This window comes from Typha angustifolia, chromosome 7 (genome assembly GCF_048772165.1).
Source record: "Typha angustifolia cultivar Huaian chromosome 7, ASM4877216v1, whole genome shotgun sequence".
In the NCBI taxonomy this organism is placed as follows: domain Eukaryota; kingdom Viridiplantae; phylum Streptophyta; class Magnoliopsida; order Poales; family Typhaceae; genus Typha; species Typha angustifolia.
The window spans coordinates 638,895-655,475 of NC_133245.1; the positions used below are offsets into that span (position 1 = coordinate 638,895).

The window sequence follows — 16,581 nt, forward strand, 5'->3', positions numbered from 1 at the left end:
TTATATAATCAAAATATGGAGTGTTATATATATTTTTTAAATGTGTTATAGATACAGAGAGTTCAACCCACATCTCCATGTATTCTTATTTTTTAAAATCCAAACCACCCTATGTCTGTCGAATTATCCCGTTATACTCCTTAATTTATTAATAAATTAAAATTCTCTATAATAAATAGCGGTTTGTATCGAATAATTGCTCTGGTACATACCCTTTTGGGGAACTAAAAGTAAACTTCTTATCTCTTCTGGAGTTGCGATTCCTCTCCTCATCAACCATCACAAATTATTGCAACTTTTGAAAGGGAGAAGACATCTCAATCAGGTAATTAATTGTGCAGCTGATAAGGTGAATATTTTATATGCAATAATAGAGCCGCATCAATAAAATGTCTTAAAGGCTCTATTGTAGAATTATATATGTCTTATGTATGACTGGCTTCTTTATCTTCCATCTATAGAGGAAGTCAACTCGTTTGAGGTTCAATAATACATCCACTACGTAACTTCATCTTAAATGCAGCATACGTCATCATTTTTCCTCTCTCTCTCTCTCTCTCTCTCTCTCTCTCTCTCTCTCTCTACATATATATATATATATGTACGTAGACATGTTATATATCTAATAGGGTGCAAATTAGAACTGCATATACGATTTCGTATCTTGCACCATCTGCTTCTTTATATAATAGTTCTTAGCGTTCCTCTCAAACTATATCTTAGCGTACGAGATGTCTAAGACGATTCCTTTTCTTCTACTATGTGCATTATTTCTCCAGCTTGTTTCTCAGACTGCTCCTACTCCAACTAGCCTCAGAATAAGCCTGAGCCACATCGACTCCACCAGAAATTTCACCGCTATAGAGCTCCTCCAGCGAGCTCTGCGGCGAAGTAACAACCGCATTGAGTTCGTCAAGGCGAGGATGACTTCGTCGGAAGCTCGCGTCAAAAGCCTCATTCACTTCAGTGGCGGCGAGTACCTCATGGACCTCGCGATCGGCACACCGCAGCTCCCCTACTCGGCCATCCTCGACACGGGGAGCGACCTCATCTGGACCCAGTGCCAGCCCTGCCTCCAATGCTTCCCTCAGCCTTCTCCTATCTTTGATCCCTCCAAGTCCTCCACCTTCTCCGAGCTCTCCTGCAGTAGCTCATTTTGTCAGGATCTCACCAACTCCTCCTGCCCTACTTCGCAATGCCAATACTACGCGGATTACTACAACGGCGCGTCTACCCAAGGCGTCCTCGCTACCGAGACCTTCACCTTCGCCTTCGGCTCTATCGATCAGGTCTCACTCGATGGCATCTTGTTCGGATGCGGTAATAGGAATGTAGGCGCCAACTTCTTCAACTCGTCTGGCATCGTCGGGCTCGGGTGGTCGCCGGTTTCCCTTGTGTCTCAGCTCGGTTCAGGGAAGTTCTCCTATTGTCTGACTTCCTTCATTGATTCTAATCCCACGAGCCATCTTCTATTAGGCTCCCTTGCAGTCATTAATACAACCTCAAACATATTAGTCCAATCAACACCGCTACTTCGCAACCCTTATTACCCTAATTTCTATATCACCTTACTAGGGATCTCCATTGGTGAAACCCTCCTACCAATCCCAAAGAACACGTTTGTAATAGAGGAGAATACCGGAAGTGGTGGTATGATCATCGACTCTGGCACTACCGTTACATTTTTGGAGCAGGCTGGCTATGATGTGCTGAAGCAAGCTATCCAATCTCTGGTCTCACTGCCGTTAGCCGACGGGTCTTCCCTCGGGCTCGATCTCTGCTTTGCGTCCTCGTCCGCGACGCCTCCCGACATGCCGGACATGATCTTACACTTGGACGGCGGGAACATGACTTTACCTAGAGATAACTACATGTTCTTCGATTCCAGCAGCGCCGGTTTGTTTTGCTTGGTGATGGCGGGAAACCACGGTTTGTCGATATTAGGTAACTATCAGCAGCAGAATTTCCAGATACTCTACGATGTTACTACTGAGATGTTATCGTTTGTACCTGCGCAATGTCATCTGATGTAGAATAACGTTGAGGTCGTGTAATTCTGTATCCCTGTCGTTCTAATATGTCAATGCACTATCGAGATATATATTCTACTAGTTAGTATCTTTTTTTATTATTTGTATTATATCATTTTTTTTCTACTCGTATTATTATTATTATTATTACGTCTCTTACCTTCTGCATTGAAACTATGCACGTACGAGTTCGATTGCGAATACAAATAAAATGAATTTCCGTTTCTCCAATTGCAGCTGTTGGAACGTCAATACCAATCAAACATTAATAATTGCCAAAGTATTATTTTAGAAGTCAACTGTTAAGCTGCATTTAATACTTTAATCTTTTTTCCGGTACGTGGCAGCAATTCCTTGGCTGCCGATTGCTAGCCATGCAGCCAAACTGGTTAATTGGGCAATATAATTGCTTCTCCCTTACACGTCCTATACATTCACATCCAATCACCCATACATAGTTACATCAAGCTTATAATGTTTAGTGAAGTTCTTCGCCTACGAATGATTTCTTTTAAAAAAAGACTAATTGAGATTGCATTCGACAGTGAACAAATTGCTTACTGGAAATATATCTGGATCCCCTTGTTGATCCAATCCATTAGTCGACATAGGCGATGACACAATTAAAATTAGGTCATGTTTATTTCTAGCGAATGACGTTACGGAATTCATTACTGCTTATTTATGAGATATTCTCAACATAATACAAGAAATATCTAATCATGAATAAAAACCAATAGTTCGAATTTAGTGAATCCTTTTAGTGGCTTTGAATACTCAACTCCCAATTAACTGCAAGTTATAACTGCTGCTACCATTTTATATAACTTACTTGTGACATGCTGCATTCATATAGCCTACTTACTGCATGTATGTTATCTTATTTGGTTGTCCATCACGTCGATTAGTTCTCTGTCGATTTCTTGTATGGCTCTTAGCTAGAATTATTATAAATTAAGATGTTTATTATTTACCTCTATCAGTGTTAGATAGGGATCATCAAAATTCCCCATCCCCTTAAATGAATATTTCATAGAACAAAGCCCGTAGGCCTGAGACCAGCTCGAATCTGAACCTGGGTACAAAATTTAAAGCCCTGGGCCAGATCTCTGCGATGATCTGGAGACACAAGTGCATTGCCAATACTACAACCGCCCATTGATGCCAACGTCGTTATTAGTCCAACATTAGATGATGGTGCCCCACGAGAATGCCAGTTCAGCAATTCTACAACCCGAGCACTGCACTTCATAGAGTAGACAGCTGATCCGAACCTCGAGCTTTCACTGCTGGGGTCTTGGCTACTGCCTATAGTTCCATTGCAAGGAGAGCGAAAAATATTAGAAATGTTTCCTTTCCACCAAGTCTTTTAAATAAATAAAGATTTCACGACTCTTAACTTTAATTAAATACTCTATAACTGCACCATAAAACATATATGTATATGCTATCTATAGGTTGGCTTATGGATTCAGTAGAGGATGTACGGTTTATTATGATTAAGCAATCCGTCAAATTGATGTCGTAACGAAGATTTTATGCCCTAAGAAATTCTGAGTCCGACGGGAATGCTCAGATACTATGAGGACTACGAGGTAAGCCGTAGCACACCGCATTTGGACCCATGTCTACTAGACGTGGCACCCACGTTTGCCATTATCTTTATCGTTGCTTGATGGTAACTTTGTTGCCCTTCTAGCTCTTTGTTTAGAATGGTTCTCTCATGGGTTACAGCTGAACATGCTTGCAAGTGTTGCATCATGAATAACACTAGACATCCGTATGGTTGTCTAAATAATATTGAAGGCCAACTACGAGGGCTCTGACCGTAGTTGTCTAAATAATACTAATATTAACACATTGGTTAAAAAAACAAAATTGCAGTGTCATCTTCAGCAACCTCTCTTACTGCCTGCCTCAATTCTAATTCCTCGGATATAAGCCGTCTCTTCCTTGTTTCTCAGCCTAACCTGTAGGAAAACTAAGGTTACTGTCGGTTGATAGTAAAAAACTACAGATTCCGAGCACAATGTTCTCTTTGCTTCCAGATGGGAGTGGAGGGGTGGTCATGGACTCGGGTTCTTTTGAGACTTACCTACAGAAAGAAGGATATGAACAAGTGAAGCAGACACTTGCGTCCAACGTGAGCTTTTCCCAGGCGAATGGCTCGGTGATCGGGCTCGGCTTCTCAATCTCTGATCCAAGCCAACTTCTCACTATGCCCGCAATAACGCTACACTTTGATGATGGGGCTGACATGGTGTTGGATCCTTATAAGTACATGGCGTTATACGAGACATGTTGTCAATTTGCTATGCTCAGCTATACTACCGGTCTATTTCGACCATGTATACCTTTTACTGTACTGAGTGTAACATGCAATGGTGTGTAAATAAGGAACTCAGTTTTTCGCACAAAGGATATGTGAAAGATTCATGGTTTTATCATGCATGTTGTCTTAGTTGTTCTTGTGCTTTCTGATGTCATGTATAATACACTGTATACACACTAGTGTATAATACATGAAATAAAAATTGTGTTATATTTCTCGCAAAATTCCCTATCGGTGCTAAATGATTATTGCATAGAACAAATAAGCCCTTAGAGCTTTGGGCCCAACGGGCTTGCACTAAATTAATTCTGGCTTTATGGCCCAGACAATCGATGATTCAAGAGCAGACCAAGTTTAGGCCTTGAACGAGGCTAGGACTACTCACCAAAGCCCATAGGCTCGATCCTGGGCCTGAATCCTGCCTCCTGCTCTTCTTCCGCGTCCATACACTGTCTTCTTCCTCTCTTCAGCCTTTCCTCCTCTCCGTTTGTGTTATCTCTCCTCGTCTCCATGGGTGTAAACAAGTTTTAGCGAGCTGGCCTTAGCTCCTCCCAACTATCTCCAGCTCAACAAGGCTCGATAACTTAATGGGCTTATTGGGCTGAGCCTAATATACATAATAACATATACAGTAAACTAAAATTAGTAAATAATTAATATAAAAATTCTAATTACTTATATGAAATATATTATAATGCATCCTCATGAGCCCGCGGGATTTTTGACAGCCCTACTTGTCTCCCTCTCCCTCCGGTTCTATTATATACACATTGAATTATCAGCGATATATCCATTCAAATTATAATTTGTTAAACGTCACTAACATAATTGTACATACAAGTCAAATGATTTCCTAGCCGCTTCTCCCGTTGCGGTTGGCACGTCAGTTTCCGTCGAACATAACAACCAAGTATTTTAGATCTCAGTGATAAGAGGCGTGGAAGCTAACAAAAATTTTATGGCATTAATATACAAGTAAACAGGATAAATAAACATGTAGCCAATGGTTATCTTTGCAAACTATGTGCATGATGACCATTCATTCCTCCTCTACCTCTTGATTATTGAGTTTATGTATAATTGCGCACAATTATACATACTTTATTGCGTTGAGATTTGCATCGTACAGCCTTGATCTTCGTGGGCACCAAATCTACTAGAGAGTTGCTCACAACGTCCTCTCTCCCTCTCCATCTCTATATATATTCAAAACCATTCTCTCAGTACTTGCACTTCACTGCATATCTGCAAGTCAAATTGTTATACTTGCTTTTGAAACAATTAAGTAAATGGCCACAAAGTATGCGCTTGTAACGCTTTTCGTCCTCATTCTTCTTCCTTTTTCCTTATCCGCTCCGACGGGATGGTTCAAAATTTTGTCCAAGACCGCACGCCGCGCCTATAAGGTGATTGACAAAATACCGTCGATTTCCCCCGCCGACGGCAGCATCAAATATCGCAACATCACATATCCTTACATCAACATCACAGATAAGTATTACATCGACGTCGCGATCGGCACCCCGGAGGTGTCCTACGCCCACGCCTTGTTGGACATGAGCAGTGATCTCATCTGGACCAATTGCGACTCCTCCAAATCCACCACCTCCACCGTGATCCCATGCCCCAGAGAGTGCTCATCTCTATTGGGGAATCTCGAATGCCCCAAAGAGTGCTCATATAACTTCACCTACGATGACCAGGATTCCACCCAAGTTGCTCTAGCGAGAGATTACTTTACCTTGCGGAACTTGACCTTAGAAAAACCCCTTGACATCGTCTTCGGGTGCGGCACCCAGAACAATGGCTTCTTCAGCAGCCTCTCTGGCATCATCGGGTTGGGTAGGGGGAATCTCTCCCTCGTATCACAAATGGGTTATGGGAATTTCTCGTACTGCCTCAATTCTAACTACTCGGATATAAGCCCTCTCTTCCTTGTTTCGCAACCAAACTTGTATGGGAACCAAGTTAATTCCACTCCTCTAATCCTTAACCCTCACTACACCAGCGCGTACTACGTCAACCTAATAGGGATATCGGTTGATAGTAAACGCCTACGGATTCCAAGCTCCACGTTCTCTTTGCAGCCAGACGGGAGTGGAGGGGTGCTCCTGGACTCGGGTTTTTTTTTAACTTACCTACAGAAAGACGGGTATGAGCAAGTGAAGGAGGCCATTGTGTCTTTTGTGGGCTTGTCCCAGGCGAGTGGCTCAACGATCGGGCTCGACCTCTGCTTCTCAATCTCTGATCCGAACCAACTTCCCGCCATGCCGACAATAACATTGCATTTCGGCGGGGCCAATATGGTGCTGGATCCTTACTATTACATGGTGTACGACGATAATAGTGGTTTGCTATGCTCGACTTTGCTACCAACACCGTACGATGGGTTATCGGTCTTGGGATACCAACTACAGGAAGATAAGCGCATGTTCTTTGATCTCAAGAATTCAATACTATCTTTCTATGAGGTGGACTGCAGAAGCTCTACGATGCAACTAGTTTCTGAGTCGGGTTCGGATTTATCTTTCCAAGTTGGAGTTGGATTGTATTTTCAAATTCTAGCCGGGTTTATGTTTCAAGTCTTAGTCGGGTTTATCTTTTAGAATTATTTTAAATTATGAGTTTATTTTTCTGAATTTATTTAGGATTAATGGTTGTAAATAATAAGGAACTCACGTTTCAATCCGCACTCCATATGAGCGTAGGAAACGTGAAAGATCCATGGTTGCATGCTTGTTGTCTTAGTTATAGTGCTTTCTGATGTCATGTGTAATAATGTACACTAATGTACAATACATGAAATAAAAATCGTGTTAATTACTGGCAAATGACTTGGATCCTTTTTCTTTAATTACGAGGCCGACATGATTGAGTGAAAGCTAAACCACATCAATTGACACCTCTACTTCAAAACCCTTTCTTCACGAGCGCATACTATATCAACCTGATAGGGGTATCGATTGGTGATGAGCTCCTGCCGATCGCAAACACAACCTTTGGTTTGCGACCGAACGGAAATGGCGGGGTGCTCCTGGACTCCAAAAGCTTCATAACTTACCTACAGAAAGAAGACTATAAAAAGGTGAAGCAGATCATTCTGTCTTACCTGGCCTTGCCCGTTGCGGACACGTCAGTAGCCGGAGTGGATCTCTGCTTCTCGTTGTCGGATCCCAGCCGAGTGCCTTCGTTTCCTCCTATGGCATTGCATTTTGACGGCGGGGCCGATATGTTGCTACAGTCGAACGATTACATGGGATAGACATGACTAATGGTCTGCTGTGCTTAACTATGCTACCGAGTGACGGGATTTCGGTCTTGGGAAATCTACAACAGGCGGACAAGCACATCTTCTTCGATCTCAAGAATTCAATGTTTTCTTTCCAGATGGTGAACTGCAGTGCTTTCAGCCGATCCGGTTCGGCCACGCATCCTTTTAAGTCTGCGAGTGTGCTGTGCCTGTGGTGTGTATCCGTATGGCTTAACTAAGGAACTCACATTTTCGCATTCTATATGAGTGTTGGAAATGTGACTGATCCGTAGTTGCATGTTGGCTTAGTGGTTGTGCTTTCTGATGTCAGTATGTACACATATACACGCACTAGAGTGTAAGCATACGTACGTGAAATAAAAATAGCGTTAATTAATCGCAAATGACTTTTAACGAATTAATTAGTACTTATTTTATGAGATACACTACCATCCGGAAAACTTGTAGCTTGTAAGGACCTGTAAATGATGCTTTAACTAACGCTTCCTGATATAACTGCTCCTACATGTACGTCATCATTTTCAAGCGGAATGGATAATTAAGCCTGTTACCATCTAATAGTTAAGTTTGACGTTAAAACCAGCGCCATTATTCTCGAGATATACAACAACAAATATCTGATCATGAATCAAAACAATAGTTCGAATTTACTCAAGCCTTTCAGTTGCTTTTAATGCTCTACTCACTCGTGACATGCTGCATTCTTATAGCCTACTTACTGCATATACGTTATCTTGTTCGTCTATCACCCTGATTAGTTTTGTTTAATTCTAGCTTTTCTCGTAAAGTTATTATAGAGTATAAGATGTTGTAAGATATAGATACATCTCTTTACCTCTCTCTGTAGAAGACCGCAGGCTGTACTTAGCCTTAAAGAGTTTGAACTGAGTGCATCCTACCCAGAAGTTCCAAAGCAGCCTAAGATACAAAACCAGACCAAGTTGAGGCGTTAAACAGATGATTTACGTGTTGTATAACTATTGATTATTATAGTGTTTGATTTGATTTTAAAAACGAATTTGTGATTTTTTAATCCTTGGTTGATAAAAGAGTTTTTCACATAAAAAGTTTATGTAGCTAAGTGTTGCTTTTGCGTATCATATTTAATTTTTATTTAACAGTTTTGATTTGAAAACTATCTTCTAGATCAGTTTTTAAAACTTCAAAATATAAGTTGAGCGAGGTTTATTATATATTTATTACAAATCTCCGGTCCTCACGAAATGCCTCTTAAATAGGACAAATAAGCCTGCAGGCTTTTCTCAGGCCCAACGAGCCCACGTATTATTTGCAGGCCGGCTAAACGAAGCTCGCCCCATTCTCTTTCTTTCCCCTCTATATTCACCGCCACGATAATGTTCCATTTCAATAACTAAGTATAATTTGATAGTGGGTGACATTTGGTGATATAAGAGCTCATACGTAACCAGTAAATAAATTGATTTCCTATACGATATTATATAATATGGTACAATTTGACGGGCAACAAAAAAAATTCTTTCCGTTTTTTTTAATAATTAAAGCTGGTTGGTTGATAATTCGTTTTTACTTCCAAACAAATTTTACAAGCTTGATACAAAAAAAAATAAAAAAATAGAGATATTTTCATAAGCCCCACTTGATATAGCATGAAAACACAAGTATCAAGCAGAAAAGGCAAAGAAGTTCTAAGTAAGATAGCACCTAAATTATTCTTCTAAGTTAATTGTACCGCCGAGCCATTAATTGAGTCGAGTCGTTGAGCAAGCCATCAAATAATTTTTTTATAACCTCCTTAATCATGAAAAAGAGCACCAGCGTTGGTTGGTTCTATAGTCTATACATAATTTCTTTTTTCTTTTTGATCATTCATGAGCCTGAAGGTTAGATATGGGCTGGACAAATGGCCAACCCTCCCTAGATACAGAGGCACTTTAGGCCCAACCGAACTTGTTTTAGCTGTTACGTTGTCGAGCTGTTCTTCTAAGCTAACCGCACTGCCGAGCCATTAACTGAATCGAGCTAAGCCACCAAACCACCAACCACTAAATAATTTCTTCACAAAATTATTTAGAATTAGAGTAAAACTCATGACCACCGTGGTCATGTGCAAGATACCTACCAATTGGTTATAGTCTATACATACCATGTATATTTATGTATAACCACAACCAGGACGCTTGGCAGATTATCTGCGGAATGGATTGCAGGAACTTGGACGCATTCAGAACCCTTGGAGCTGGCTTATTCATCCAATTGTCGGTTGCCAAGTCATCAATAATTAATAAGGCCCACACTCCAATTTAGACTGCCCCAAAAAAGGCTTTTATCACGTAATATGTGCATGTGCATGATGTATGTATGTGCGTGTGTGCATGACACGAGACTAAGAGCGGCCAATGTGTTAAGTGAAAATAGGATTTGCTTAATCCACATCCATTCATATTATGCGTTTCGATACAGATTTATATATGGATATTAAACGAATATTAAAAATTTTAAATTATATTTTAATTAAATGGATACGGATAATTTTTTAATACAGATCGAATAATTTTTCGACAGAGGATTGTATCTTAAACAAATACATATCAAATTTTAAATAAATTATAATATTTCTTTTAGATATAATTAATATAAAATATTAAGAGTTTAAACACATAATTTTTTTGTATGTCAAATACATATAAATTTAGTAAAATCAATCTCTACAAATAATATAGAAGAAATTATTAGTTATAATATTAATATTCATTATTTAAATAATCAAACTAAAAAGTGTAAATTATTTAAAATAATATTCGGATAAATATTATCCGATATTTGTAATTCATATCCGAGTTTTTTTACTCATATCTAGGGTTTTTCTCTTAAAATTTTTTATCTGTATCTGAATTCATATATAGGTCGAATAAATATTTTTTACTCGAATACTATTCGAATGGGGTCTGATTTCTGGTCCTAACTCCGACCTGTTTCCACAATGAGAGCAATGTGTGCAGTGTTCACTGATTGACGGATGCATATTTTGGACTGACATTGATCTGAATAACATGAATTCCAAGTTAAAGTCGGTCATCCATGGCATTTAGTTCAAGGGCCAAACCGGTTGCTTTTCAGTATAGTGATGGCGTGAAAGGAGAAGTCAATTAGACACTTGAGCCAAGAAAGCTATATTATTGGGATTTAGTGCGGTGCCCATAGTCTGAGGCTATAAGTTACCCTTTTGTGGCTATAAATATTCTAATAAGAAAAGACTAAACCGACGAATACTCTATATTGAATAAAATTCAGCAAAAGAATTATTCGGAAGATAGCACAAGCTACAGCTTTCACAAATAGTGTAATTTGAAGTTGATGCTATTCTAGCGAAGACTAGTCACACAGGTAATTTGGATACAACGGACTCAAGTTTAGTTTGCACGATGAGACTTTTCTTACATTAACTCGAGCAACTTATCAACAAATGGTTCTTCTTGGATACCAACAAATGTTAAAGTAACAACTGATGTATATTTGTTCAGAGCACATGTATATTTGTTCATATGCGAACTACTGCACCAACCACCCAATATTGATGCGAACATCGTTCCTATTCCAATGTTAGAAGATGGCGTTCGACGAGAATTCATGTGCTCTGATCTCTATAATGCTGCGACATCAGGAAACAAATATAAACTAGGCAATCTATTAGGATATACCAAAGAAAGTGTTTCTCATGGCCTCGGCGTCCATTGCCCCTGCCGCCTTAGCGAGGTCACCCGCAAGAGGAACACGGTGCTTCACATAGCCGCGGGGCTTGGTCACATCGGCCTTGCAGAGGTGGTGTGCAGCAAAGACGCGTCCCTATTGTTATCTGAGAACTTGAGGTCTGTGAATTCACCATATTCTCTACAAAGTTTATTCAAATAGCTGCAATACTAGATGATATTCTTAAGAAAAGCTTAAGCTAATAGATAACGGTGGCTTTAATCTTTTACATTTTAGCAAGGTCTGAGACCCCGCTGTTCTGCGCGGCGAGGGAAGGGCACCATGATATGGTCTCCCTCATCATCCGTTTGGCTCAGGAATACGGCATCGGAAGGGACGAGGTCCTGGGGAAGAAGGATAACAGGGGAAACACTGCTTTGCATGAGGCGGCACGACACGATCATGGCAAAGTGGCGAAGGTCCTGATGACGGCGGCTCCGGCATTGGCATCGGTGGTGAACCAATCTGATATGTCTCCTTTGTACGTGGCCGCCATGAGAAAGTCTGAAGGTATTGTGCAGACTTTGATACAGTATAAGGATGCATCATTTGCTGGGCCAAACCGGAAAACCGCGTTACATGCAGCCGTTCTTCAAAGCAGAGGCAAGCATATAATTTCCTTTACCAAATAGCTTGAAACTAGCTAGAATTGAAGAGTTTTAGATGCAAAATTACCAAGTCTTGACACTATCCACTATCTTTAACATTAGATATCACATCAATGCTGCTCGATTGGCAGCCTACGCTGGCCAATATATGTGATGACTCCAACAGCACTCCATTGCATTATGCTGCATCTGACAGTGATATAGAGATAGTGAAAATGCTGTTAGCTTCTGCTTCATCTGCGGTTTATTTGCAAGACGAACATGGCTGGTCACCAATACATGTTGCAGCACGCATGGGTCATGTTAAGGTAATCGATTTGCTCATAAAAAAATGCCCTGATTCTGTCGAGATTCTTGACAAGCAAGGTAGGAACTTTCTTCATGCTGGAGTTGAAAGCGGAAGGCCCTCGGTTGCTGGCTATGTTCGTCGGCGTTCAGGACTAGTGAAGCTTATAAATGAGCAAGATAACCGAGGAAACACACCACTGCATTTGGCAGTACTCAGACAGAATTCAGATACTGTTTTTGAAATTTTGAAGGCCAAAGGTGTACAAACAAGCATTACGAATAATGAGGGACATACGCCGCTTGATCTTACTGATAGATTAAGGAGCTCCTTGCACATGGTATAGACTCTACGTACACTTGATACATTTGAAATTATGAACATTTGGACTAAGATAATTTTACGTAAAGTTCACCTTTTATTGTTTGACTTTTAGCATATCAAAGTACTTCTCGTAGTACTTTTGACAATTGTCTTACCATTGCACCAATTAGTAAGGTAGATAAAGATTAAGAAAGTGGATTACATACTTAGATCTTGATTTCTTTGAAATATGCAGATACGAATCTTGGTGGCCTTGAGTGTTTCTGGATCCCGGTTCAGTTCGCAACGTCAAGACCATCTGAAACCTTGGAATGCTAAAGGCGTACATAAGGGAACCGAAAAGAACCTTACCATCGTTGCAGTACTAATCGCTACCATCGCCTTCTCTGTCACATTCAACGTTCCCGGTGGGTACGACGATCACGGTAAAGCGAATGTAGGTGACACAATCCAGTACAAAGTGTTCATGTTGTTTGATACCATAGCTATGGTCTATTCGGTTATTGCCACTATATCGCTCGTAGCTGAAAGGGCACTTCATGCAGATCCTCAAGTACCTACATTTATCAACGCGGCATTTTGTGTGTGGATTGCACTAGTAAGCATGAACATAGCTTTTATTGCAGCTGCAATCATTGCGATGGGGAAGTGTAACACCTATAACTTCGTCGCTGGGCTTTCAATATATGCCATCATTTATCTTATCAGAATTCTATACAATATGGGTCGAGTAGCACCAATTGGTGCACTAGTACAGTTTCAACTTCGTAAGTATCAAAATAATCAGAAGCACACGAGGAGGCGTATCGAAAGGCAGTATGAGACTGTTTGTCCATTAGTTAAGGGAATTTTTCGGCTCATTCTGGTAAATTTAGTTGTTTATGTTGCAATGTTTATTGCTTTAGGATACATAATGAATAACTAGTTCGGAGGAGTGGAGCGGTGTTGTGTGGTACTGTGATGTGGAGTCTTGTGTTGAAATAATTAGAAGGAGATAGTGTTTCAGTTCTCCATAGAGTATAGCGTACCAAGTTTGGCCAGCATTAATTTTGCATGTTGGCTTGGTTATTGTACTTTCTGATCTCAATATATGCATACTAATATATTACAAACTAATGCACGAGCCAAAAAGAGGTCTATTATATATAACAAATGCCTATCCTCACTTAAATGATTATCTAATATAACAGACGAGCCCGCAGGCTTTACTCAGGCCCAACGAGATTGCATTAAGTGCACCCGTAGCTGGAAGGCCCACAAGTGAGAAGATCCAACCAGGATCTAACCAAATCTCTCTCTTTCTCTCTCTCTCTTCTTATTCTTCTTTTCGAAGAAAGAATTTAGGCTTTCAACTAGGCTTCAGCTGCTCAAAAAAACCCATAAGCCTTAGACTTGCTTGAACCGAACCCTGAACTTAAACCTGAGAATAAAACTTAGGCTTGATTACACTTTTAATTGGACTACCACCTCTCCTTTTAATAACAAAAAGAGATAGATACACACGGTAATAACAATAACAATAAAACGATATGATTCAAGCTTATATAAAGTTAATCAAGTTCTTCCACTACGTTTTCTTTTTCTTTGGAAAAAGACTGATTGAGATTGCATTTGATAGCCAACATATTACTTTGTAAAGAAATATTTCTGGATCTCCTTGTTGATCAAGCCCACTTCCAACATAGCTGACGATACAATTAAAATATAGGTAGAGTTTATTTCTAATGACTTTAGGTGTCCACACGTGGAACCAATGTGAAGTATAAGTAGCAATTCTATTTGTTATTATCAAAATTAAAAATTATTTTAGAAATAATTATTTCTATGTTTACTTATATTTTAGTATAAAATTACGTAATAATTATTATTGATGTAATATAAAGTGATAGAAAAGATGAATTTTTTTTTTGTTTTTTATAAAATTATTATAAATATCTTTTGATTTGATATAAAGTATGTTAATAGAATAAATATAAAGGGTAAATTGGTAACTGTATTAATTTTTGTATTCTAGAAAAGGATTATTCATGATGTTTAATTGTTATTCTAAAATAAAAAATTATATTTCAAAAATAAATAAATAATATTCTTAAAATAAATGTACTTCTGGGCTAAGGATTGACCGACGCATATTTTGGATTCATATAGGTCTGAATTCCAAATTAAAGTCAGTCTTTCGTGTCATTTAGCTTAAGTGCCAAATTGATAGCTTTCAGTATAGTGACGGTTTGAAGCCAAGTGCAGTGAAGGGAAAGTAAATTGAATTTTAGAGCCTAGTGAACATATATCTTTGGGAGTTAGCACACATGAAGTCTATTCAATTCATGCAGTACCAGTGAAGCTTAGCCACACGTAAATTTACCTATTTATGGCCTCCTGACCGATTGAGATTGCATTTGATGGCGGACAAATTACTTACTGAAAATATTTCTAGATCTCCTTGTTGATCCAATCCACTAGTCGACATAGCTAGGTGGCGACACAATTAAAGTTTCTTTCGTTTGTACGTCGTAAGAGTGAACTTATCATTAAAGAATCAAATAATAAGAATAACTTCTGAGGTTTTACTAAGTAAAAAATAACACCGCCAAATTTATACGAGAAAATTTATGATAAAAACAGCAAACAAAAGTTTATTGAGACTGTTTGGTATCATATGCAGTATATATAGTGTTAAAATGAGAAAATAACGTAAATAAAATGTCATATATCTTTCATTTTCTTTTTTAAATTAAAGACCGAGATAATGTGTTTTGACTTCCACTTAATTAAAGTGGACGTAGATACTGCATGCGAGCTCATCCGGCTCTATAAAGGATATCCACAGGTTCTATACTTGATATGTGCAGAGGCAGTTTTTCTGGATACACGAAGGTAGATTTTTCACAAGTAAAATGGAGTCGCATAGCAACAAATATTGCTTCTTATGGGACACCAATAGATGTTAAATAAATTAATAATATACACAATGAGAACACAAGTGGGGTCAGTGCATATTTTGGATTCTATATAGGTCTGAATTCCAAGTTAAAGTCAGTCTTTCATGTCATTTAGCTAAAGTGCCAAATTGAGAGCTTTCAGTATAGTGACGGTTTAAAGCCAAGTACAGTGAAGGAAAAGTAAATTGAATTTTAGAGCCTAGTAAACATATATCTTTGGGAGTTAGCACACATGAAGTCTATTCAATTCATGCAGTACCAGTGAAGCCTAGCCACACGTAAATTTACCTATTTATGGCCTCCTGACCCGATTGAGATTGCATTTGATGGCGGACAAATTACTTACTGAAAATATTTCTAGATCTCCTTGTTGATCCAATCCACTAGCCGACATAGCTAGGTGGCGACGCAATTAAAGTTTCTTTCGTTTGTACGTCGTAAGAGTGAACTTATCATTAAAGAATCAAATAATAAGAATAACTTCTGAGGTTTTACTAAGTAAAAAATAACACCGCCAAATTTATACGAGAAAATTTATGATAAAAACAGCAAACAAAAGTTTATTGAGACTGTTTGGTATATGTAGTGTTAAAATGAGAAAATAACGTAAATAAAATGTCATATATCTTTCATTTTCTCTTTTAAATTAAAGACCGAGATAATGTGTTTTGACTTCCACTTATTAAAGTGGACGTAGAGACTGCGTGCGAGTTCATCCGGCTCTATAAAGGATATCCACAGGTTCTATACTTGATATGTGCAGAGGCAGTTTTTCTAGATACACGAAGGTAGATTTTTCACAAGTAAAATGGAGTCGCATAGCAACAAATATTGCTTCTTATGGGACACCAATAGATGTTAAATAAATTAATAATATACACAATGAGAGCACAAGTGGGGTCAGTGCATATTTTGGATTCTATATAGGTCTGAATTCCAAGTTAAAGTCAATCTTTCATGTCATTTAGCTAAAGTGCCAAATTGAGAGCTTTCAGTATAGTGATGGTATGAAGACCGTGAAGTGAAGGGAAAGTAAGTCGAGTTTTAGAGCTAAGAAAATCA

General features: G+C 38.9%; 3 protein-coding genes across 3 annotated transcripts; all 3 read left to right on the forward strand.

Annotated features, from left to right (window-relative positions):
• Positions 1-731: 731 nt before the first annotated feature.
• Positions 732-2,033, forward strand: LOC140762065 (aspartic proteinase nepenthesin-1-like). Its single transcript, XM_073099671.1, has one exon. The coding sequence runs from the start codon at positions 732-734 to the stop codon at positions 2,031-2,033; it is 1,302 nt and encodes a 433-aa protein (XP_072955772.1).
• A 3,618-nt stretch (positions 2,034-5,651) lies between these two features.
• LOC140762066 (aspartic proteinase nepenthesin-2-like) lies at positions 5,652-6,968 on the forward strand. Its single transcript, XM_073099672.1, has one exon. The coding sequence runs from the start codon at positions 5,652-5,654 to the stop codon at positions 6,966-6,968; it is 1,317 nt and encodes a 438-aa protein (XP_072955773.1).
• Positions 6,969-11,091: 4,123 nt separating this feature from the next.
• On the forward strand, positions 11,092-13,690 carry LOC140762526 (protein ACCELERATED CELL DEATH 6-like). The gene is made up of 4 exons (XM_073100396.1): positions 11,092-11,481; positions 11,604-11,965; positions 12,073-12,596; positions 12,816-13,690. The coding sequence occupies exons 1-4, from the start codon at positions 11,213-11,215 to the stop codon at positions 13,503-13,505; spliced, it is 1,845 nt and encodes a 614-aa protein (XP_072956497.1). The 5' UTR covers positions 11,092-11,212; the 3' UTR covers positions 13,506-13,690.
• Positions 13,691-16,581: the final 2,891 nt, after the last annotated feature.